Source organism: Euprymna scolopes, chromosome 19 (genome assembly GCF_053919585.1).
Source record: "Euprymna scolopes isolate OS-2025 chromosome 19, ASM5391958v1, whole genome shotgun sequence".
Classification (NCBI taxonomy): Eukaryota; Metazoa; Mollusca; class Cephalopoda; order Sepiida; family Sepiolidae; genus Euprymna; species Euprymna scolopes.
In genome coordinates, this window is record NC_136500.1 from 125,007,617 (window position 1) to 125,035,222 (window position 27,606).

Genomic DNA, 27,606 nt, shown 5'->3' on the forward strand with positions numbered 1-27,606 from the left:
TATCCATTTGCACTTTTCCTTGACTGAATTTTAGCTTTCTGCAAATGCAGTACAACCGAAAAGACCAATTTCTTTTATGAACGTTTAACTGGATGTTTTTGCATTTTGAAATTTAAGCCATTGGACCTAAAATTCTGAATATTTTACTTCTTAAAAGGAGTTTTTCTTTCACCTTTCGGATTTAGAATGAGGGGGTCATTAGCCATGCAAAAATGTTATTCCGAGTTTTTTTGTTTTAAATTGTTTGGAATAATATATATTTATTCATGCATATATATATATATATATATATATATATATATATATATATATATATATATATATATATATATATGTATAGTTCACAATGAGAATAGAATAATGCATAACATATTGGGAATAGTTCCCACTTTCAAAAAATGACAAAACACGCAGAGGAGAAAATTTTTACTTATATTGTTTCAAAGTTTTGCATAAACACAATTTTTTATTTTTAGCACCATAATTTTTGAACATTTTCTGGAAAGAAGACTTAGTAGAATCGTTCAGAGAAAAAAAAAAATGGAATCCAAGTCAAAGATTTATTAGCAACAAAGGGTGCCTCCATCAACAGGATGAACAGAACCGGTGGTTGACATGGATTTATTGCTCAGCAGAAACAAAATGGTGTAGACAACATCTTCAACCTCTGGAAAAAAAGGCACAATTAATAACTCTCCATAATAAAGACCAATGTGTGTGTATGTATATATATTACATATATAATAATACATATATAATAATAATGATGATGTATGTATGTGCAAAAGATTTAGCATTTTTGTAATGAGAATAACAAATTTTAATTTCCTTAATATTATTTTTTATAGTTGTTTTCAAGTGTCAATAATACCAATAATAAAAACCATTATTACCTTATAAATTTATTAATCTATCAGCGATGACCAAGTAGAAGTCTTGCGTAATTTTCAATTGTATTCATTGTACTTCCCACACCGCACTAAAGATTGAACCTTGGACCTCCAGAAAAGCTTCACTTAGAAGTGAATTGTACTTAGATACTTTATTCATTATGTCACTACTAAAAACAAAGAAAGATTCGAGTTTGGTAAAAAGATTCCCGAGTTTGACAAGATACACAGGAAGACAGTTTAAAGTTACAGCAACCGAAACGTTTACAAGTTTTGACATAAATTTTCTTGAATTAAATATTCATATAAATATTGTTGGCGCAGCTGAGATAAGTAGGTCCAGCAGACGAGCCTCGTTCTGAAAAATCTTGACAGTTAGGTTGTATGAAATGTGACACCGGTGCTTCGTTATATTTATAGCAATAAACGTTCAACATTTCTTTGAATTTTTTTCTTTCTTTAATTCTTGGAATTAAAAAAATAAAACATGTTTTTTTTTAACTTTTAGCTTAACTTGCTTTTATATTTCACCATTTCGTTTTTTTAGTAATAAATGCTTCTCTACATTAAAAACCGACCTTGTGTCTAACTCTGCCCACGTGGGGAGGCAAGTAAATGGGAAGTAATATGGCAGCTGAAAAACTTTTTTCGACCACCATAAAAGCATTACAATACATTTAAACCCTGAAGAATTTCCGCCATGCGCACTTGTTGTTCTAAGTTAACTAGCCACTACTTGTGTTTCAAACTTAAAAAAAAAGCGCTTTAAAATAGTAAAAACACTAAAGCAGTTTTCGTTTTGGAAGGGAGGTTTCAGGCGCCCCTATTATCCCAAAGAACCAGCTATGTAAACACTTTGCAATATTTTTCAATAATTATTTAAAACAAAAAAAAAAGATTTCTTTACAATCAATTTTTATTTAAAATTAAGAAATTATTTTCTAAAATATTTTCTTCATATGTGTTGACATTTTGTTTTTAAGCAAAATTAAGAAATTAATTTTAAAAATATTGTTTATATCCTTCTTTATTCAAAAGGGTGACTTTTCGGTAGCTTCACCAGTTGTTAACCTAAATTTTCTGAATATCAGAACGAGGCTCGTCTGCGGGACCTACTTATCTCAGCTTGACCATATTGTTAAACTATTTTCATGTCAAATAACAGGGGGATGGAGGAGGATATTATGAAAACATAATTTTTAATCAACATTTCTCATTCTTTTTACATCAGAATTGGAAATTTTGAGAAAATTCAATGTTTTTTTTACATGGTAGTCACCACTTATCAAGGCCCGGAAGCCACTCGGGGGATAAGGGTTATTGCATGTATCAATGGGACAATATCGCGGTAATCATTAGTAATGGAGATCTGATAATATGTCTTACTTAAGGGGGCGGTTTATCAGGAATTTATTGATGTTGGACTTGAAAACATCCAAGTTGTAGTCAGGTGGGAAACAGGCAAACGGAAAAGAGTTTCACAGGCGTGCACTTCTAAGAAAGAAGCTTTGCTCATGGAATCTACGTTTTGATTTAGGCATAGATAAAGAGTGTGGAAAATTATTGACAGTAGTTTCAGCTAGACGGGTGTTTTTTGTGAAAGATTGGCGAGGGGGGACCAGAGATTGGAGCTCAGACGAGCACTTTCCATGAAAATAATGATAAAACAATGACAGGCTCACAACGTCTCTTCTGTGAGAGAGAGGTTGCAGAGAAGAGAAAAAGGCATCCCCCCACTAAGACACAAAGACTATTTTGTACTCTGTCAAGGCAGGATAGGCTGTTTTTAGCAGCTACTGCCCGGATATGGCAGCAGTACTCCATCCTTGGATGTACTTGGCTTTTATATAGATAGAGAATTGCACCAGCAGTGAGATATCTTCTGGAATGGTAGAAGGATCCTACCATTTTTCCAGCGACCTTGGCAACAGACTTGATGCACGTGTTCCATTTCAGAGTAAAGGTCAATCCCAGATGCTTGTCAAAACATGGAGCCTCCCTAAGACGAGAGCCATCCATTTCAATTGATGCCAGATGGGGTTCAGAGCGTTGATGATGTAAAGATAGAAGCTTGGTTTTGGATGCTTTAAAAGTAACCAGCCACCTCTTCCCCCACTGTACCATGCGCTCAAGATCAGAGGAGAGAGAATCAGAGAGAACTTTGTCATTTACGGCCTTTGATGTGTTGCCATAGATGGTCGTGTCATCAGCATAAATGTCACAAATGATTTAAGTATGTGTTTTGGGAGATCATTGATGTAGATCAGGAAAAGAGTTCGGCCCAGGATGGACCCCTGAGGGACTCCAGCATTAATACTGTGGGCCTCTGATTTCTGCCCATCAACCACTACTCTTATGAGCCTATCAGAGAGAAATGATTTAATAATTGAGAAAACGTTTCCAGTTATACCGTAGCTGGAAATCTCGTGAAGTAGACCTTGTGCCATACCTTATCGAAGGCCTTTGATATGTCAAGAGCAATTGCCCTAGAAAGGAAGCCTTTGTCGAGAGATTCACTAATCTTATGAGATATAACCGTTAGCACATCTGCTGTAGATCTAGCAGAACGGAAACCATATTGCATGTCACTAAGAAGGTTATTTCTGCTGAGGTGCTTGACTATTATGCACTGTTAGCTAGTTAAGCATAACAGATCAACAAAAATATTTTAAGTGTGACAGCCGATAATCAAAGTTCTGTTGGAGGTGCCTGGATGCATATAAAAGTATCTGCCCATTCAGCAATGAAAATGCAATTTCAAACTAAAAAATAGAAAAATCCTTGAGGGTGGGGGACAATGAAAAAAGCTAAAATCTTTTAACTTACCAGCGAATTTTTTCAATGGAATTCGATTGAGCATGGCTTCAGATTTGGCTGGATCACTCCAGTAGGTCAAGCCCATCTCTGTCAATACCACAGTTGGGTTGACACAATTCACACGAATCTAAACCAAAAAATTCAAAATATAAGTGAAGTCTTATTGGGGCATAAAAAAAAACGATCATGATTCACGACTGTTACTTTGAAACATTTTGTAAATAAAGTTATAACGTTGAAATATAAATTAAATAATTCAAAACATGAAGAAGCACTTTCTGTTGCTTTATTCTTTTCATATTGCACTAATTGGGTTTACTTTACATTAGCATTATAAGCACACATCTATTATAAACACATACACATTATATATATATACAGGGTGACCCCCCCCCACAAAAAAAAACGGGCCTCAACTCTAATTAGGTTGAGACATTTTCTAGAATCAAAATCATCTAATGGATCTGGATCAAAATTACAACAAGGATTCCAAACATAAAGTTTAGTATATGCTGTTATTTTAAATTTCGTAATGGAACATAAAAGTGATGCAAAACTGTTCTGTTCGGAAATTAATTTGACTTGTCCTGAAACGAGTATTCTTCTTCGATAGTTGTAGCTAACAAGATAGTTACCATAGTAGTGGTCACCGTTTGAATACTTGACCCCTGTTCATCTCGAAGGACCAAATGAATGCGAGGACATGTGTTCTGTTTCTTTGGCTGCATTATGCACGGATGTTGACTAATACCGCCTTGCTCGTTTATTTATTGCCGTCAAGTTGCATTGTGATATTTAGATTCAAATGATCTCTTATTCAGCAACAAGAACCTGCATCTAGGAATCACTTGAATGCTAGATACCATGTCGTTCAGTGACCATTATCTGAAGAGCCTCGGATGCTGCCAGTTTAGATCTTCATCTATTTCAATGTAAGTGACGCAAAAAAGACGGAATTCTGGTTTGGTTGTTTTATGTCATACCAACCCTTTTCCAGTTCTTTAATGCTGAATTCAGTCATTTTTGTAAAACGTTTTTATACTTCAGGTTCTTTATATCTTTAAATATTTATTCATGGTGTTTGGTTTGCTTGTTTTATACAGAAACAAAAATTTTGTTTAGCTTTGCAGAACATGATTGAGTTTTTCCATTATAAAATATTTATCAACATGATGTATCGCACCAGGACGGTAATGTGGTGTTAAGTTCTTCAATCTTTGAGGTATAACTCATCTCCAGGAGAAGAAAAAAATTTGCACATACAGGGTGACCCCCCCCCCAAAAAAAAAACAGTGGACATTCAATTGTTTTTCTGAGCATTTTACAGTCAATGGAGAAAACAAAGGCCAAAGACCCTAGTGTTTTGATGTGATGTTTTGAATATAATAAACTAGTTATGACCAAAGTTTCATTTCATTCGGACAAAACACTAAGAAACGAGGCCTAATTAGAGTTGGGGCCCGTTTTTTTTGGTCACCCTGTATTCTTTTTTTTTTTATTTCCTACAAGACTTGATTGTCATAATCTTCAAATAATTCCAAGCAAACTACAACATCCCCCTTAAAATTTTACACGCTTTAAAGTTCAAAGTTGACAACTGAAATGCTTTCCTTTGAAAAGAGATTATTTCAAAATTTGAAAAGTTTTAATGAAATATATGCTGGTCACACGCACCCCAAAAGGTCCTAGTTCCAAGGCCATAACTCTGGTGAGTGCATCAAGGGCGCCTTTGCTGCTACAATAAGCAGCATGATTTTTCAGTCCAATAATAGACGCTTGGCTGGAGACATTCACGATAGACCCTCTGCGTGAATCTGCAATCATTCTTTTCACAACCACCTGAAGTGCACAAATTTTGAAACAATTTTCAGTGAATAGAATTATTTCATCAAGAAAAAATATCCAAAATGAAAAAAAAATGTGTGATAAATTTTTAAAAACTAAGAGAAACTGCTAAAGAGAACATTTTCTTTTTAAATTGGTCATGTTTATTGATGCCAATCATCTAAGTATATATTATGCACATGAAAATTATTTAGGTTGACGAGAAAGTTCTTGCGGTTTAGATGAACATATCTTGGCTTAAACAAAAGATTTATTGATCGCAATAAGCACCATAAAAATGAACACACTTTTGCCAACACAAACAGGTGTATTTATGTCAATAACATAAAATCTTGTGTTCTGGTGGTGATGAAGTCACAAAATATTTTAGGTTTACATTTATTTTCTAGTAGTATATAAGTGGCAATTATCTAAGTATGTATTATAATACATATAAGATTAGATGAAATATTCATAATAAGAATTAATATATATATATATATATATATATATGGCTGAAGTTTCTTTAGGCATGGAGTCAAAAAAAAAAAAGTAAATGGCCGCCAACAGCAGGGAGACCCAGCAGAATTTCGACTATGATATTTGCAAGTTATTACAACTAGCCGAGCAAGGAAGCGTTTAAAATCAGTTGAAATATATGACAACAATTATAACCAGCATGGCATCTGAAAGTTTTGGTTATGTATTTTAACTTTAGTAATTTAAAACTCCATCTGTTATTTATGATTGCGTTGTTATAGTTTTACTTTAAGTTTAAATCTATGAGTCCCATATGATTTTAAAAAAATAATTTGATTAGATTAAATGATCCAATAAATGAATCGACTCGATAAGAACATAGCAATTTTATTATTAATTTTTGAATACACGCTTCCTTTTCATTGGCTGACTTGCAAATGGAAAAAGGGGAATGATAAATTTTGCAAAAAAAAAATAGGGGTCTGATCTGATGAGCAAGAACCCCAAAATCGACAATGAAGACAGCAATGATCATTGAGGATCACCTAAATGCATTTGAATATATTTTTCAATGGCTTATGCCACTTAACACAGGAAAATCCACTGACTACAACTGGGATGTCTTTAAGTCTAATATAAACAAATTCCTGATGAACCGCTCCCCCCCTTAAGTAAGACACTTTATCAAATCTCCATTACTAACGATTACTATCCCATTGATTACTATACACGCATTAACCCTTATCCCAGAGTGGCTTCTGGGCCTTGATAAGTGGTGACCTCCATGTAAAAAAAAAAAAAAGTCTCCCTGACCAAAACAGAGTCCATACAAACTACTTACTTAAAGATGCAACAATTGGAATATTTTGTTTTTTTTAGTCATATAAATTACATAATCATTATATATATATATATATATATATATATATATATATATAATTATTATTATAATAATATATATATATATAATTATTATTATAATAATATATATAATTATTATTATAATAATATATATATATACATATTATTATTATAATATATATATACATATTATTATTATAATATATATATATATTATTATTATAATATATATATATTATTAATATTATAATAATATATATATTATTAATATTATAATAATATATATATTATTATTATAATATATATATTATTAATATTATAATATATATATATATATACATATTATTATTATAATATATATATATATTATTAATATTATAATAATATATATATATATTATTATTATAATATATATTATTAATATTGTAATAATATATATATATTATTATTATTATAATATATATTATTAATATTGTAACAATATATATATATTATTATAATATATATATATTATTAATATTATAATAATATATATATATATTATTATAATAATAATATATATATATTATAATAATAATAATAATAATATATATATATTATAATAATAATAATAATAATATGTATATTATAATAATAATAGTATATATATATATTACAATAATAATAATATATATTATAATAATAATAATAATAATAATAATAATAATAATAATAATAATAATAATAATATACATACATACATACATACATAGCAATTAAACATATTAACTTGCTTTCTCAGAGTTTTACTAACAGGCTTTTATTTATGAAATGCAGACATTTTTTTTTGTTTCAGAAAGCTTTATAATTTCAGACATTTCTCCAACTCTCCTGAACAATAGCCCACTCTAATAATACAAAACTAGTGACAATGGTGAATAAATGTGTTTATTTTTCATTTTTTTCTAAAAAGAAATTGATGCAATGTGTTGTTAACCAAAAAGAAAATAAATGACTTTTTTAGTTTGCTTATAAACAAAAAGAGTTAAAATAACCTTGAGAAAATTAAGTTTTTTTCTTGAAGATTCACAGAAATATCAAAGTTGACTTGCCTGTGATACATTCACTACTGCATTCAAATTAACACTGAATGTCCTGAAAGGTTGAAAGTCAAAATTATTCAAATACACATTATGTATTAAGACGTCTTTAGTTATGAGGCAAATACAATATAATAGCAAACACACAAACTATAGTTTTAAAAGATTTTAAAAGGTGTTTTCAATAATTATTCTTTAAAAAATATAGCACAAAAAGTGTTTTCAATAATTTTTATTAAAAAAAGCCCTACTAATTTCAATAATTTTTAATTAAAACAAGACTGAAAAAACTTTGCAATGATTATCTATATATCTATAAAAGTGAAAGTGTGTATGTACATTTCCCTACACAATAACTGTCAATTTTCAGTTTACAGACTCAATATTTAATATACAGGGTATGGAGATTTGGGAAAATCTTTGTAATCCATTTTCGGCCAGAAATTTGGCTGTTAAGGGGGTCAAAGTTTAACGATTTGACCTTTGAGAACTCTACCAAACTCCTCCACCAATTTTGGGTATAAACAATTGAAATTTTAGATATAGGTTCCTTGGACATAAATCTAACTTAATAACTTGATTTGAGCCCAAACAATAAATGTGTATGCTAACTAATAATGTGGAAATCAAAAAATTTTTAAAAAAAGGAAGGCCAGAAATTATGTATATGTGGACCAGTTATGATGATGTCATCAGAAGAACTAATGAACATGATGGAAGACTGTTAAATATGGACACCTCTAACCAATGAATGAGCTTGAAAATAAGCAATTTAAGGAAAATGGGCTGTAATAATTCTCCTGTCTAAAAATAGAAGTTCTTAAAAAAAAGAAAGAAAGATAACTGTGGAAACCAAATAATTGAAAAACTAATAACTAAACTTACTGCTCAAAGTCTTCTTTCTTAGCTTCTAAAAACGAATTCAGGATACCAATGCCAGCGTTATTGACTAGAAGATCAATGGGTCCAAGGGAGGTAACTGTGGAACAAGTTTTGTCCCAATCACTCAAATCACACACAACGGCATGAATTTCAGGGCACTGTAATAAAAGAACATGTTTCAGGACAAAAAAAAAAAAAAAAAAATACACACACAAAAGAAAGTAAATTTATTCAATGGAACAAAAATAGACTACAAGATTTTCTATGTTCTTTTCTGTGACCATGTTGGTTATTGAAGTGATACCATATTGAATACTGAAGTTGAGGCCCAGCAGAGCAGATTCTGTAGAACTTCTAAAATAATACATTTAAGTGAAAATAAAAAAAAACAAAGAAAAAACGGTTCAGCTGTTTCAGAGTCTATAGGGAACAAGTTTACACATACAAGTTGGATGTTTTTGTTTTACGGCATATCAACCCTTTTCAGGTTATTTAATGCCGAATCCATTGATTTTGAAAAAAATTTTTAATAGAATATATTTGTTTTTTTTCAAGTCAGTTTCTATTTAACCTATAGTTGGAACCCTAACAGGTACTACAACTCCGGGTCAGAGTGGACCTGGGAGCAATGGCAATTAAAGGGTGGCTCCATACTCCCCAAAGCCTGCAAGCTGGGACCTCACCATCGGATATAATTTAAGGTCATATCCAGGACCCATATATACAAAGTGCCTTTTATATATAGAGAGATATGACATTAGCAAGTATGATAAGTTTTCTCGTTGAGATTATTTAACTTTTTTTTTAAGCACATTTTTAACATATTATATAAATAAATAAAAATAAATAAAAGAAAAACATGCTATCAGGTCCAGAAGCCACTCGATATTAAAAGTTAATGAGATGGATGAATTGTTAGTTGAATGATGAATAATATTTTTTATTTTTTTATAACATTTTCACCCCAAACAAAGCACAGTGCCACTTTGATGGAGGGGGCTACTATCAGGGAAATAAGTTGCAGGGATACTATGTAGGGAGTTGAGCAGCAAGATGTCTGTTTACATTACACTTGAACTTCTGCATGTCAGTACAGTTGGGGAAGCAGGAACCCGGAAGGGAATTCCAAAGTCTAGCAGTTCCGGGGAAGAAACTATTAAAGTAGAAGGCTTTCTTACATCTAGGGATCTCTACTGTGTAGGGGTGGGACTTTGTTGTTTGTCAGGGGTATTTACCTCAAGGGGGTACAAGGGCTTGTAGTTCGTCAGAGCATTCACCATTAAAATACTTGTAAAACAGGCGGAGGGATGTAACATTTCATCGATGAGACAGAGGTTTAAGATTAGATAACAGTTCAGGACATGCCAGGTTGGCGACTTTCTTTTGAACTTTGTCCAGAAGTGAGAGACTAGTAGCAGATGCAACAGCTCAAATGCGACAACAATACTCCATACATGGGCGAATGGTCGCCTTGTAGAGGTATAGGATACTTTCTGGCGTAAGTAACTTTCTAGCATGGTAGAGAGAGCCCACCTTCTTCACAGCGGCCTTGGCAATGCTCTCAATGTATCTGTTTCAACTTATGTTCCTCGTGAACATTAAGCTGAGGAGTTTGAATGAAATACTTTCAGTTAATTTATCTTTAGCCATAGCTATTGGTGGTTGGTAAGGTTTCATGTAATTATTAAAGGAAACGAGCTTAGTCTTGGCAGCGTTGAATGTTACCATCCATTTCTGACCCCATTCCATTACAGACTAGGGTTGCCGCCATTGCCTTAGATATGTCTTCATTTGTTTTCTCCTCGTGCTGTTATACAGTGTGGTGTCGTCAGTAAATACACCTATCTCAGAGACTATTTTATCAGGGAGATCATTTATGAATATCAGGAATAATAAAGGTTCATGACCGACCCCTGAATTACACCTGCATTTATATCGAGCGCACCTTTTGTATATATTAAACAGATAGGAATACGACTTCACTTTATAATAGATAACTGGGTTTGTTGGCTGACTCTCATTTTGAACTACTTTTGCTGGCAAGAAGTTTTGATTCAATATTGGAACCCTAAACCTAGGTAAATAATATCAATTTCCAATAAACTATTAATGTCCCTTTTTAGTGTATTATAATCTGTGAGATTTTAAGATAAATACTTCATAATATTAGTTGAATATCTGAACAAAAAAATGTCTTTGAATTCATATGGCACCACTAATAAAGATTGAGAATTAGAAGTTTGTCAAATTAAATGGTCTAATGCTTTTAAGTGTTTACGACCATAAAATCATTTATGTAAAAAAAAGGCATAATTTAATTTAAAGTTAATTATTTTTTAATGTTACTGATAATTTAATATATTTTAATTTAAAAAAAAATCATAAGTAAAAACAAACCATAAAAAATTAAACAAGAGAAAGAAAAATGTAAATTAAGACATAATTTAAGGTAAAACTATTTTTAAAATAGAATTTTGCATTAAAATTTTAAGAGATTTAAAAGATGTCAATGCATATATCTGATAATAAAATAAAAATAATTCCAATTATGATAGGAATGTTCATAAAGATAAAAATGTGAAGCGAAATAATAAAAAACAGTTAAAAATTAGTAATATTAACATAAAAACAGTTGAAAATTAGTAATATTAACATAAAAACAGTTGAAAATTAGTAATATTAACATAAAAACAGTTGAATGAAAAATTGAATGAAAATTAGTAATATTAACATAAAAAAAGTATTACATTCATAAAGTTTAAATATTTAATTCTAAAAATTGACGTTACAAGTTAGAATTTAATTACATACTTAAAATTTATTTAATTCATATGAGAGAGAAAAAGGAAATGGAATTAGAAATATTTATTGAATAAAATCCATGCAACATCTACAACTTTAATAATGAACTGACATCTTGCTGCCCAACTCCCTACATAGTATCCCAGTAGCTGTTGCCCCTCATAGTAGCCCCCTACACCAAAGTGGCAATGCGCCTTGTTTGGGATGAAAATGTAATAAAAAAAATAAAAAATATTATTCATCATTCAACTAACAATTCATCCATCTCATTAACTTTTAATATCGAGTGGCTTCTGGACCTGATAAGCATGTTTTTTAATTTATTTTCATTTATTTATATAATATGTAAAAAAAAAAAATTATCTGACCTCTGCTACTAATGTTTTCAGGTGTTCTTCAGTCCTGCTGAGGGCATAGGTTTTGGCACCACATTTCGACAGCATCTTTGCCACATCTCGTCCAATTCCAGCATTTTTTAAATAAGAAAACAGAAAAACAAACAAAAAAATTAAATTAAAATATACAACAATTATCTTTTCCTGAATTATAAACATACCATAATGTTATGTAATTCATGCACCAAGGAGAGCCTCCAGAGCCAACAGCCTTGTGTCAGCCTGATATACGTGAAAACAAAAAATAAAACAATGAGATCACTTAACTAGTAATATCAAAGCAGAGAATAAAAATTGAATCAGCCTATAAATAGTATAACAATTTTATGACAAACCTTATTTGTACATATGAGGAAAGTTCTGTTTGTTCTATTTGCCCATAATGACTACAGATAGAACAGCTACTACACTTTGAAATATTTGCACAAGACATAAAAATTATATTTTAACAAAGTACGAGATATTTTCTAGTCATGCTGATAAAGGATGACCAACAACACCCATTTTCTCACACTTTAGAAAATGTCTATCGTACTCTTAATTAGAATCATCTATGACCATAATACCACATTTACTCCAAGTGCCGTCCTACTAAGAAATTTCTCAAATCATCCAAAAATTTTATTGAAGATAAACATAACGTTTTCATATCAGTATATACGAGCAATGCATGAACCTTGCGTCAATATCAAGGTCAAATTAAATTATTATCTAACTTTACTTTAAATGTAAGAAGAAATTCAACTTTCTTTACTTATTTATTTTTTTTTAGGAGTGCAACATATCGCCAAACGAAACTCATTACTGTCTGATAGGTTTTGAGACATAAGTTACTTTAACGAAACAATTACATTTCAGATTCAACGAAACAGAAAAAATATTTATCATTAATCTGTTCAAATTAAAAAAAAAGTTCCGCTCGTCTTAAATCAAGAATTTACAAATATATTTAAATCTTAATACCGTTTGCATTAAATAATCATTTTAGATGTTTTGCATTAAATAATGATTCTAGATGTTTTGCATTAAATAATGATTCTAGATATTTTGCATTAAATAATGATCCTAGATGTTTGCATTAAATAATGATTCTAGATATTTTGCATTAAATAATGATTCTAGATGTTTTGCATTAAATAATGATTCTAGATGTTTTGCATTAAATAATGATTCTAGATGTTTTGCATTAAATAATGATCCTAGATGTTTGCATTAAATAATGATTCTAGATGTTTTGCATTAAATAATGATTCTAGATGTTTTGCATTAAATAATGATTCTAGATGTTTTGCTTTAAATAATGATTCTAGATGTTTTGCTTTAAATAATGATTCTAGATGTTTTGCATTAAATAATGATTCTAGATGTTTTGCATTAAATAATGATTCTAGATGTTTTGCATTAAATAATGATCCAAGATGTTTGCATTAAATAATGATCCTAGATGTTTGCATTAAATAATGATTCTAGATGTTTTGCATTAAATAATGATTCTAGATATTTTGCATTAAATAATGATTCTAGATGTTTTGCATTAAATAATGATTCTAGATGTTTTGCATTAAATAATGATTCTAGATGTTTGCATTAAATAATGATCCTAGATGTTTGCATTAAATAATGATTCTAGATGTTTTGCATTAAATAATGATTCAAGATATTTTGTATTAAATCATGATTCAAGATGTTTTGCATTAAATAATGATTCTAGATGTTTTGCATTAAATAATGATTCTAGATATTTTGCATTAAATCATGATTCTAGATGTTTTGCATTAAATAATGATCCTAGATGTTTGCATTAAATAATGATTCTAGATGTTTGCATTAAATAATGATTCTAGATGTTTTGCATTAAATCATGATTCAAGATGTTTTGCATTAAATAATGATTCTAGATGTTTTGCATTAAATAATGATTCTAGATATTTTGCATTAAATAATGATTCTAGATGTTTTGCATTAAATAATGATCCTAGATGTTTGCATTAAATAATGATTCTAGATGTTTTGCATTAAATAATGATTCAAGATATTTTGCATTAAATCATGATTCAAGATGTTTTGCATTAAATAATGATTCTAGATGTTTTGCATTCAATAATGATTCTAGATATTTTGCATTAAATAATGATTCTAGATATTTTGCATTAAATAATGATTCTAGATGTTTGCATTAAATAATGATTCTAGATGTTTTGCATTAAATAATGATTCTAGATGTTTTGCATTAAATAATGATTCTAGATGTTTTGCATTAAATAATGATTCTAGATATTTTGCATTCAATAATGATTCTAGATGTTTTGCATTAAATCATGATTCAAGATGTTTTGCATTAAATAATGATTCTAGATGTTTTGCATTAAATAATGATTCTAGATGTTTTGCATTAAATAATGATTCTAGATGTTTTGCATTAAATAATGATTCTAGATGTTTTGCATTAAATAATGATTCTAGATGTTTTGCATTAAATAATGATTCTAGATGTTTTGCATTAAATAATGATTCTAGATGTTTTGCTTTAAATAATGATTCTAGATGTTTTGCATTAAATAATGATTCTAGATGTTTTGCATTAATGATTAAAGATGTTTTGCATTAAATAATGATTCTAGATATTTTGCATTAAATAATGATTCTAGATGTTTTGCATTAAATAATGATTCTAGATGTTTTGCATTAAATAATGATTCTAGATGTTTTGCATTAAGAGGGGATGTAGGTATAGATAGGTGAGAATCCTATAGACCAAGCCTTCTCAGATTGTATTCAATTGAAAATTTCTAAGTCCAAACAAGAGGGGATGTAGGTATAGATAGGTGAGAATCCTATAGACCAAGCCTTCTCAACGTGTATTCAATTGAAAAAATTCTAAGTCCAAACAAGAGGGGATGTAGGTATAGATAGGTGAGAATCCTATAGACCAAGCCTTCTCAGATTGTATTCAATTGAAAATTTCTAAGTCCAAACAAGAGGGGATGTGGGTATAGATAGGTGAGAATCCTATAGACCAAGCCTTCTCAACGTGTATTCAATTGAAAATTTCTAAGTCCAAACAAGAGGGGATGTAGATATAGGTTGATGAGAATCCTATTGACCAAGACAAGTCAACGTGTATTCAATTGAAAATTTCTAAGTCCAAACAAGAGGGGATGAAGATATAGGTTGATGAGAATCCTATTGACCAAGACAAGTCAACGTGTATTCAATTGAAAATTTCTAAGTCCAAACAAGAGGGGATGTAGATATAGGTTGATGAGAATCCTATTGACCAAGACAAGTCAACGTGTATTCAATTGAAATTTCTAAGTCCAAACAAGAGGGGATGTAGATATAGGTGGATGAGAATCCTATTGACCAAGACAAGTCAACGTGTATTCAATTGAAAATTTCTAAGTCCAAACAAGAGGGGATGTAGATATAGGTTGATGAGAATCCTATTGAGCAAGACAAGTCAACGTGTATTCAATTGAAAATTTCTAAGTCCAAACAAGAGGGGATGTAGATATAGGTTGATGAGAATCCTATTGACCAAGACAAGTCAACGTGTATTCAATTGAAAATTTCTAAGTCCAAACAAGAGGGGATGTAGATATAGGTTGATGAGCATCCTATTGACCAAGACAAGTCAACGTGTATTCAATTGAAAATTTCTAAGTCCAAACAAGAGGGGATGTAGATATAGGTTGATAAGAATCCTATTGACCAAGACAAGTCAACGTGTATTCAATTGAAAATTTCTAAGTCCAAACAAGAGGGGATGTATGTATTGGTAGATTACAATACTATATACCAAGTCAAGTCAACGTGTATTCAATTGAAAATTTCTAAGTCTAAACAAGAGGGGATGTAGGTATAGGTTGATGAGAATCCTATTGACCAAGTCAAGTCAACGTGTATTCAATTGAAAATTTCTAAATCCAAACAAGAGGGGATGTAGATATAGGTTGATGAGAATCCTATTGACCAAAACAAGTCAACGTGTATTCAATTGAAAATTTCTAAGTCCAAACAAGAGGGGATGTAGATATAGGTTGATGAGAATCCTATTGACCAAGACAAGTCAACGTGTATTCAATTGAAAATTTCTAAATCCAAACAAGAGGAGATGTAGATATAGGTTGATGAGAATCCTATTGACCAAGACAAGTCAACGTGTATTCAATTGAAAATTTCTAAGTCCAAACAAGAGGGGATGTAGATATAGGTTGATGAGAATCCTATAGACCAAGACAAGTCAACGTGTATTCAATTGAAAATTTCTATGTCAAAACAAGAGGGGATGTAGATATAGGTTGATGAGAATCCTATTGACCAAGACAAGTCTACGTGTATTCAATTGAAAATTTCTAAGTCCAAACAAGAGGGGATGTAGATATAGGTTGATGAGAATCTTATTGACCAAGACAAGTCAACGTGTATTCAAATGAAAATTTCTAAGTCCAAACAAGAGGGGATGTAGATATAGGTTGATGAGAATCTTATTGACCAAGACAAGTCTACGTGTATTCAATTGAAAATTTCTAAATCCAAACAAGAGGGGATGTAGATATAGGTTGATGAGAATCCTATTGACCAACAAGTCAACGTGTATTCAAATGAAAATTTCTAAGTCCAAACAAGAGGGGATGTAGATATAGGTTGATGAGAATCCTATTGACCAAGACAAGTCAACGTGTATTCAATTGAAAATTTCTAAGTCCAAACAAGAGGGGATGAAGATATAGGTTGATGAGAATCCTATTGACCAAGACAAGTCAACGTGTATTCAATTGAAAATTTCTAAGTCCAAACAAGAGGGGATGAAGATATAGGTTGATGAGAATCCTATTGACCAAGACAAGTCAACGTGTATTCAATTGAAAATTTCTAAGTCCAAACAAGAGGGGATGTAGATATAGGTTGATGAGAATCTTATTGACCAAGACAAGTCAACGTGTATTCAAATGAAAATTTCTAAGTCCAAACAAGAGGGGATGTAGATATTGGTTGATGAGAATCCTATTGACCAAGACAAGTCAACGTGTATTCAAATGAAAATTTCTAAGTCCAAACAAGAGGGGATGTAGATATAGGTTGATGAGCATCCTATTGACCAAGACAAGTCAACGTGTATTCAATTGAAAATTTCTAAGTCTAAACAAGAGGGGATGTAGATATAGGTTGATGAGAATCCTATAGACAAAGACAAGTCAACGTGTATTCAATTGAAAATTTCTAAGTCTAAACAAGAGGGGATGTAGATATAGGTTGATGAGAATCCTATAGACCAAGTCAAGTCAACGTGTATTCAATTGAAAATTTCTAAGTCTAAACAAGAGGGGATGTAGATATAGGTTGATGAGAATCCTATTGACCAAGCCAAGTCAACGTGTATTCAATTGAAAATTTCTAAGTCCAAACAAGAGGGGATGTAGATATAGGTTGATGAGAATCCTATTGACTAAGACAAGTCAACGTGTATTCAATTGAAAATTTCTAAGTCCAAACAAGAGGGGATGTAGATATAGGTTGATGAGAATCCTATAGACCAAGACAAGTCAACGTGTATTCAATTGAAAATTTCTATGTCCAAACAAGAGGGGATGTAGATATAGGTTGATGAGAATCCTATTGACCAAGACAAGTCTACGTGTATTCAATTGAAAATTTCTAAGTCCAAACAAGAGGGGATGTAGATATAGGTTGATGAGAATCCTATTGACCAAGACAAGTCAACGTGTATTCAAATGAAAATTTCTAAGTCCAAACAAGAGGGGATGTAGATATAGGTTGATGAGAATCCTATTGACCAAGACAAGTCAACGTGTATTCAATTGAAAATTTCTAAGTCCAAACAAGAGGGGATGTAGATATAGGTTGATGAGAATCCTATAGACAAAGACAAGTCAACGTGTATTCAATTGAAAATTTCTAAGTCTAAACAAGAGGGGATGTAGATATAGGTTGATGAGAATCCTATAGACCAAGTCAAGTCAACGTGTATTCAATTGAAAATTTCTAAGTCTAAACAAGAGGGGATGTAGATATAGGTTGATGAGAATCCTATTGACCAAGTCAAGTCAACGTGTATTCAATTGAAAATTTCTAAGTCCAAACAAGAGGGGATGAAGATATAGGTTGATGAGAATCCTATAGACAAAGACAAGTCAACGTGTATTCAATTGAAAATTTCTAAGTCTAAACAAGAGGGGATGTAGATATAGGTTGATGAGAATCCTATAGACCAAGTCAAGTCAACGTGTATTCAATTGAAAATTTCTAAGTCTAAACAAGAGGGGATGTAGATATAGGTTGATGAGAATCCTATTGACCAAGTCAAGTCTACGTGTATTCAATTGAAAATTTCTAAGTCCAAACAAGAGGGGATGTAGATATAGGTTGATGAGAATCCTATTGACCAAGACAAGTCAACGTGTATTCAATTGAAAATTTCTAAGTCCAAACAAGAGGGGATGTAGATATAGGTTGATGAGAATCCTATAGACCAAGACAAGTCAACGTGTATTCAATTGAAAATTTCTATGTCCAAACAAGAGGGGATGTAGATATAGGTTGATGAGAATCCTATTGACCAAGACAAGTCTACGTGTATTCAATTGAAAATTTCTAAGTCCAAACAAGAGGGGATGTAGATATAGGTTGATGAGAATCCTATAGACAAAGACAAGTCAACGTGTATTCAATTGAAAATTTCTAAGTCTAAACAAGAGGGGATGTAGATATAGGTTGATGAGAATCCTATAGACCAAGTCAAGTCAACGTGTATTCAATTGAAAATTTCTAAGTCTAAACAAGAGGGGATGTAGATATAGGTTGATGAGAATCCTATTGACCAAGTCAAGTCAACGTGTATTCAATTGAAAATTTCTAAGTCCAAACAAGAGGGGATGTAGATATAGGTTGATGACAATCCTTTAGACCACGACAAGTCAACGTGTATTCAATTGAAAATTTCTAAGTCCAAACAAGAGGGGATGTAGATATAGGTTGATGAGAATCCTATTGACCAAGACAATTCAACGTGTATTCAATTGAAAATTTCTAAGTCTAAACAAGAGGGGATGTAGATATAGGTTGATGAGAATCCTATTGACCAAGACAAGTCAACGTGTATGCAATTGAAAATTTCTAAGTCCAAACAAGAGGGGATGTAGATATAGGTAGATGAGAATCCTATAGACCAAGGCCTCTCAACGTGTATTCAATTGAAAATTTCTAAGTCCAAACAAGAGGGGATGTAGATATAGGTTGATGAGAATCCTATTGACCAAGACAAGTCAACGTGTATTCAATTGAAAATTTCTAAGTCCAAACAAGAGGGGATGTAGGTATAGGTAAATGAGAATCCTATAGACCAAGACAAGTCAACGTGTATTCAATTGAAAATTTCTAAGTCCAAACAAGAGGGGACGTAGATATAGGTAGATGAGAATCCTATAGACCAAGGCCTCTCAACGTGTATTCAATTGAAAATTTTTAAGTCCAAACAAGAGGGGATGTAGGTATAGGTAGGTGACAATCCTATAGACCAAATCATCTCATATTGTATTCAAATGAATATTTCTAAGTCCAAACGAGAGGGGACGTAGGTATAGGTAGATTTGAAGCCTGTAGACCAAATCATCTCAGTTCTAAGTTCAAAACAGTGTAAGTGTCTGGAAGTGCCTGATCGACGCCTACTGCCATGTTGGGTCCATGTAGGCGTTGCAAAATGCCTTCTAATCTTCTAGGCACTTAGTTTTTTTTCTCTTCTTTCTCTTCACCGTGTAGGTTTGTGTCTTTAAGTGCCCGATCGATGCCTACTGTTACCATGACATTTCAACGTGTATTCAAGTTAAAACGTCTAAGTTGAAAACGGGAGTTTGGTACCCGTAAATGAGAAGCTTATCAATCTAAACATGTTGAAATTTATAAGTTCGCACATAGGGGATGGCAAGACGGGGAATAGGGATAAAGAATAAGAAAAGAGAGATAGACCCATCTAGATAAATACAGAGGTATAAAGAAAGACAGGCAAGGGAGATAAATTTCATGATTCAATTTAAATTCTAATAAGAAATAGTTGATGCATCAGGAACACAAGCATTGTTTTTACTGGTTAATTTTACATCAGAATACACTTTTAGATTTTATAGATCTATAGGGAACATGACACATAACATCTAGACATATAAATATATACATAAAACAAGTATAGTTATGAGATATATCTGAACAAATCCAAAAAGACAATAATGATGAATATCATCACTTACCTTGGAAAAATATCCAGGCTGTATGCCTACAAACATTCCATCAAACACCAGAAAATCATGAGCCATTGCTTGGTTGATTTATTTTGTGTTTTAATTTTTTTTTCATACACATTTGTAAATGTGTCTTGCTGTATCAAGTATTTTTGTAGTTAATCTGTGGTGTTGGGAGAGGTGTTAACAGGAATCAATTTTGCTTAACATTTGTTTTTATATATATATTTTTTCAGTTTACAGAGTTATTGCAGTACCAAGTCTGACACTGTAATTGCTTGAAAAGTATTGCATTGGGAAGGATTCTTTTTTTTTTTTTTTAGGTGTGCGGGAATGTCAGTAGGGGAAGTTCCTACTGATTTCAGATTCCAAGACAGCAAAGTTGTATTTTATTGTTTGTGCATTCTTTTATAAAGTTCTGACAGATGTTTTTGTGTTATGAAAGTGAAAATGAATGACTTGCAAAGACATTTACATTTTTGCATTTTTTTTTTATTTCTTTACCTTTTTTGTTTTAATGTCCCAAGAGTGAACCAAGACGGATGAGTCTTATTCAGCGGAGTGGAAAAAAACAGGGTACCTTTGGTTGTCCTCAATGGATCTGTCCAGAGTATAATGTGTCCAAGTTATTGCCCTAATAAAGTGAGAACCATACCCCAAAACTAATGCAGAACCTTACTTATGCATTGCACAGCTACAAGAGTTAACTTGTCTAGGATATGTGCCATATAAATTTGAAAAACTCACTATATAGCTCTATTCATTAACTCATATGAACTTAAATTGCTGAACATGTCTCAAAAATTTTCTACAGAGCTCTAATTAGAAATGAGCACTCTCAAAGAGAATTTGTCTAACATAATTTTGAAATATGTTTTTTAAAGTTACCATAGAGCTCTCAAATATATTAGGCACTCAAATAGGAAACTTTTTTCAAATACTTGTCATATATATATTTTAAAAACTTACAGTATATCTATGCCTTTAGGTTTTTAAAACATACTGCAGAGCTCTTCATGTTTTCTGAATTTTATGCTTTCGTCTACTAATGTATTGAGCACTCTCAAAGTATATTCATGTAGCTAAATTGCCATACATGTTTTTTGAAAGTCTATATTTAGCTCTACTAATGTATTGAACTCTGTCAAAATAAATTTATGCAGTTGAAATGCCATATCTGTTTCTCAAATGTTTTATTTAGCTCTACTAATATATTGATCACTCTGGAAGTAGATTTGTCTAAAATAATTGCCAAAATGTTTCCAAATCTTACTACAAAGCTCTATAAATGCATTGAGCACTCTTAAAGTAAAATCGTCTTGCATAATTAAATAAAGCAATTTTTAAATTTACTACACAGCTATATTAAACTATGGAGCACATGCAAGCATCATTGGCATATATATATATATTGTTTAAACGTACGAAAGAGCTTTACTCGAAGTAAATTTGTCTAGCATAAATGAGAAAAATTCTTTCAAATCTTTCCACAGAACGCTACCACAGTATTAAGCACTCTGGTAATTACTTTTCCAGCATACTCGCAATACACAATTTTAAAACTCACTACGGAGCTGTACTTATCTATTTTGCAGTCTCAAAGAAAATTTTGGATCGCATAACAGAAATTTATATTTTTCAAATAACTCCAAAGATGAACTCATACATTGAGCACTCTTAAAGGAAATTTCTCTGCTATAAATGACAAATGTTTTCAAAACTAAATACAAAGCTTCAAAAAAGAGCTGATATTATTAAAGGTTACTTTTATTTAAATATCTATAAACGAGCATTATATAAGAGTGCTCAATAAGACATAGAGCAATAAAGACATTTTATTAAGATTTTTACTTAATAATTACACTTTAAATAAGTGCTCAAAACTAGACAGACCTGATATTATAAAACGTTTATTTTATTACAGGATAAATAAACATTAAGATTTAACCAGAGTTATATAAGAGTGCTCAATAAGACATAGAGCAATACAGACATTTTATTTAGATTTTTACTTAATAATTACACTTTAAATAAGTGCTCAACACATGACAGAGCTGGTATTATAAAACGTTTATTTTATTACAAGAGATATAAATATTAAGATTTAACTAGAGTTATATAAGAGTGCTCAATAAGACATAGAGCAATCAAGATATTTTATTTAAATTTTTACTTAATAATTACACTTTAAATAAGTGCTCAACACATGACAGAGCTGGTATTATAAAACGTTTATTTTATTACAAGAGATATAAATATTAAGATTTAACTAGAGTTATATAAGAGTGCTCAATAAGACATAGAGCAATCAAGATATTTTATTTAAATTTTTACTTAATAATTACACTTTAAATAAGTGCTCAACACATGACAGAGCTGGTATTATAAAACGTTTATTTTATTACAAGAGATATAAATATTAAGATTTAACTAGAGTTATATAAGAGTGCTCAATAAGACATAGAGCAATCAAGATATTTTATTTAAATTTTTACTTAATAAATACACTTTAAAAAGTGCTCAACACATGACAAAGCTGGTATTATAAAACGTTTATTTTATTATAAGAGATATAAACATTAAGATCAAACTAGTGTTATATAAGAGTGCTCAATAAGACATAGAGCAATAAAGACATTTTATTAAGATTTTTACTTAATAATTACATTTTAAATAAGTGCTCAACACTAGACACAGCTGATATTATAAAACGTTTATTTTATTACAGGATAAATAAACATTAAGATTGAACCAGAGTTATATAAGAGTACTCAATTAGACATAGAGCAATACAGACATTTTATTTAGATATTTACTTTATAATTACACCTTAAATAGTGCTCAAAACTAGACAGAGCTGATATTATCAAACGTTTTTGTTATTGAAAGAAAATTATATGGCAATGCTTTATCATACATAGAGCAATATTGACATATCAGATTTTTCATTGAGAATCCATAACATTTTGAATAAAATTATTAAAATTTATATTATAATATGTCATATTCAAACAAGAATACAAAAAAGTGTGGTCGTCTAAATTGACGTATGCATTTCTTAACTTATTACCTTGCTCTACTGATGTATTGAGCACTCTACATATAAGTCATGTCATTTGAATTTCTATGTATATAGTTTAAATCTTAACAGTTTGCTCTAAGTCTTACCATCAAATTGCCATACATATTTCCAAAAATTTAACAACTATCTCTACTAATTCATTAATCATTGTATATATTTATCTTTCTGTCTCCTATTATATATCGATCTATCTATCTATAGAAGTAAAAATGTCTGTCTGTGTGTACATTTCCCTAAGCAATCACTCTGTCAATTTTAGTCTACATATTCAAAATTTGATATACAGAGTACTGAGATTTTGGAAAATCTATGCGATTGGTATTTGGACAGAAATTTGGCGATTAATGGGGTCAAAGTTCAATGATTTGGCCTTTGAGAACTCTACAAATCTCCTCCAACAATTATGGGTCTAAACACTTGAAATTTTTGATATAGTTTCCTTGGACATGGATCTAACTTAATATCTTGATTTGAGCTCAAAACAATAAATTTTAAGGGTTCATAATAGGGGTCAAATTATAAAAAATTAACCATTTTTTTGCCTTTTTTTTTGGTTGGGGAGGGGGGCAGCATACACCGCCAAACGCCGGGAACCCATGCTAGTATATATATTTATATATATATATATATATATATATATATATATATATTTCAATTAAAAAATAACTTCTAATAATTATCTGATCTATATACAAATTGTCTCCCTTGAATACATATATATATAGATATATATATATAATCAAGGGAGACAATTTGTATATAGATCACAATTATTAGAAGTTATTTTTTAATTTAAATATATATATATATATATTTATTTCAATTAAAATATATATATATATATATATATATATGTATTCAAGGGAGACAATTTGTATATAGATCACATAATTATTAGAAGTTATTTTTCTAATGCTTAATTGAACTTTAATGCTTAGTTTTTCTATCAATTGTCTGACTTGGGTTATTTTTTTTTAATTGATACATGAAAAAAATCTATTTGCTATTCGAGACAAGAAATAAAAGAAATAAAGAAAATTCTTACCTGTTACTTCCCAGGTGTTATCTCCATATTTTCTCTTTTCTGCTTCTTGCTGAAACTAATGGCAATTTCATGTTTGTTTGTGTTCTTTGTTACATATATAATTTTTACTGTGATGATTTTTTTTCTTTTAATTATTTAAAAACTTTTTTTTATTTATATAATGAAGAGAGACAACATAACTAATGGATTTTTTTTAACGATATATTTAACTTTCTGGCTATGATCAAACACCCATGTACTACTTTTTTTTTGTAGTTGCATAAGTTAGCTGATGAGAAGAAATACAAGCAGAACTGCATTCATTTAAATAAAGCTAATAGTTTAGAATTTGATTGTACTCAGATGTGCATGTACACAAAGAAAGAAACACTTACTTGAGGACTTCTGTAACTACAGGAAACATGTGGCACCTAGGATAGCTGATGCTGATGGAGTCAGTTGTTTTTTTCCAATCCACATAATTCTCACAATAGCTGATAGTAGAATTTCATAATGATCAAGAGGAGTACCTGAAATTACAAAAATATACACACAGAAGGAAAGAAAAAGAATACTTACTCTATTTCTATGACAATGATTGCTGCCAAGACTTTGAGATGCTAATATTGGAAGAAACAGATAGACATACATCATACAGAGTTTGATTGTACCCAGATGTGCTTGAACGCAAAGAAATACTTGATTCAAACTGCACAAGACATGTGGCAGACAGGAACGGTGATGCTGCTAGGTTTCGTTGCTTGTTCCAATCTATAAAAACGAGATGATATTTATAGTGTTGATAATCTACTGCTGTGTGAAAGCTGGAACAATGGAAACAGTTAAATTAAATTTTCAAATCACAAAGACTGAAATCGAAATAGAAAGAAGAAAGGGTGATACTATACTCATCTTCCTGTCGGTGCAGACCACTTGCTGGTGACTGTTCGTTCGCCATTAAACTGGAAAGTAAAAGAAAAAAAAAGAAAAAAAAACAGGTTCCGCCGGGGAAAGCTCTTGTCTGGGCAGCGAGGTGATGAACTCCCGAAAGGAGAGGCACTATATAAAAACAAGCTTTGCTGCGAACATCTCCTAAAAAGCGGTTTCTACTCAGAATAACAGGCGGAGCAGAAAACAGAGGTGTTCTCTCTACCCAACAGGATTCGTAAAGATACCACTAGTTTGTGTTCATAAGACGGCGATGATCGCTCACAAAACTGGCATTCCTACTATCATATCGGAGGACCGTCATATATAATTGCACTACCATTTCGTATCGGAGGACGGTCATATATAATTGCACTACCATTTCGTATCGGAGGACCGTCATATATAATTGCACTACCATTTCGTATCGGAGGACGGTCATATATAATTGCACTACCATACTGTTTCGCAGTTCGTAGACAGTAGGAATAATAAAAGCGGCCTTAAAGCGGCTTGTGAGCACACAATCTAGTCGAACTCTAGTCGTCCTTAGTCGAGTCGAGGCAAGCATGCATTACATAGTAACACGAGCACGTGTCGCCTGCTTAGAGGGTAGCCCCCTTCGGGAGATTCGAAAGCGCACCTCACAGCGGAAGAGCTTCGGAACCAATCGGACCGTACCCAGACTTGCAGCTATTTGTTAACTTGGAAGTGGAGTCAACACCCCGACACTGAGAAAAGAGCTTTCCAAAAGCTCAAAACCAGTTGCATGCAAAGTCGGGGAAACTGGGAGCAGGCTGGGGAGAGCACGGGGCCTTGCAGGGAGGCCCATTTTTCTCTTTCGTTCGGTTTACATCTTTCGGGTATTGTTCTCCTTTCAGCCTGCCCCCTTCACGCCTTTTTGCTCGCCACATGCAAGCGTATAAAAAGACGACCAGATGACGGACGCAACAAACTAATGCCGACATTTTCTGGATTTTTTTTTTTTTTTGCCAGAGCCCATTTAGCCGTGTAGCTGTTAAACTACAACGTTACACCCCCCTACCACGGTGAGGATAGGGTTGGACTTTAGGGGGGAAAATACACATCCAGAATTTTATCCAAGAACAGCACGGTTTATAAACTGCACAATTATCACTGTGATTCTACAGTTTATGGACCGCCCTTAAATAATATTATATGTATACTTTCACTAGCAGTGTCAGAAATTTCGTGAAAATAGTGAATAATTCCACCCCATCTTTCCAAGCTTATAACTCCTCGAAAAATGTAATTCAAGCCCTAATTTTTTTTTTCAATTAAAGGAGTAAGGACCAAGGTTTTATTTAAAAAAAAACAAAACAAAACAATGTGTTTTTTTTTTTTAAAAAAGGTTTTAAACTTCGGACTTTACAGGTAAATTTCTAAAAAACTGATTTTTTTTTTTGTTTTAAATTTGAATATATTATTTATTGACCTTTTCTCTTCAATTTGTGATATATAAACCTATTAAACATAAATTAATTATTTACTTTTTAATAGACATTTCAAAATGAGAGGCGTAAATTATTCGACCCCCTATCTTTCTAAGCTTATAACTCCTCGAAAAATGTAATTCAAGCCCTAATTTTTTTTCAATTAAAGGAGCAAGGACCAAGGTTTCATTAAAAAAAAAAAAAAAAGACAAAAAGAAAAAATGTGTTCTTATAAAATAAGGTTTTAAACTTCGGACTTTACAGGTAAATTTCTAAAAAACTGATTTTTTTTTTTTGTTTTAAATTTGAATATATTATTTATTGACCTTTTCTCTTCAATTTGTGATATATAAACCTATTAAACATAAATTAATTATTTACTTTTTAATAGACATTTCAAAATGGGGGGGGCGTGAAAATGGGGGGGCGTGAAAATGGGGGGGCGTGAATTTAAAAAAAACGTTTGTCTAAAATATTATATTCGGTTTATTGGAAAGAACATAAAATTTCACATTGACCCTGAAAATATCGTAAAAATAGAATCAATAGAAAAATTTTGATAGATTTTTAAAATTTAAAAATTTAAAAATATTGAGTTTAAAAATTGAAAAATATTGAGTTCGGAAAATTCATTACTGTTTTAAAAAAAAAATAAAAATATTTTTATTACTTTTAAAACAACTGTAATAGTTTATTTTGGAAGTATAATCCATAAAGAAAATAAATAACCCACTTTTAACAGAGAAATTACGAGATTTTTATATTGTATTCGCAGTTTCGTGTTAGGGGTGTCAAAAATTCCTACAAAAATTCTGATACTGCTATACTTTCACC

The 27,606-nt window shown here is 31.1% G+C and overlaps 1 protein-coding gene across 1 annotated transcript; it reads right to left on the reverse strand.

The window, feature by feature from the left end:
* Positions 1 to 563: 563 nt before the first annotated feature.
* LOC145240335 (L-xylulose reductase-like) lies at positions 564 to 12,078 on the reverse strand. Its single transcript, XM_080103916.1, has 6 exons — positions 12,004 to 12,078; positions 8,837 to 8,991; positions 7,964 to 8,006; positions 5,382 to 5,546; positions 3,717 to 3,834; positions 564 to 667 (listed from the first exon to the last, which is right to left on the reverse strand). The coding sequence occupies exons 1-6, from the start codon at positions 12,076 to 12,078 to the stop codon at positions 564 to 566; spliced, it is 660 nt and encodes a 219-aa protein (XP_079960042.1).
* Positions 12,079 to 27,606: the final 15,528 nt, after the last annotated feature.

What these genes read in the sequence shown, in the direction of transcription:
- LOC145240335 (XM_080103916.1), bottom strand. Translation starts at nt 12,078, where the DNA reads ATGCTGTCGAAATGTGGTGCCAAAACCTATGCCCTCAGCAGGACTGAA. An exon ending in AAGAAAGAAGACTTTGAGCA is followed by an intron (nt 8,007 to 8,836) that starts GTAAGTTTAGTT and finishes TCAACCTTTCAG; the next exon opens with GACATTCAGTGTTAATTTGA. An exon ending in TCCATTGAAAAAATTCGCTG is followed by an intron (nt 668 to 3,716) that starts GTAAGTTAAAAG and finishes CTTTTTTTCCAG; the next exon opens with AGGTTGAAGATGTTGTCTAC.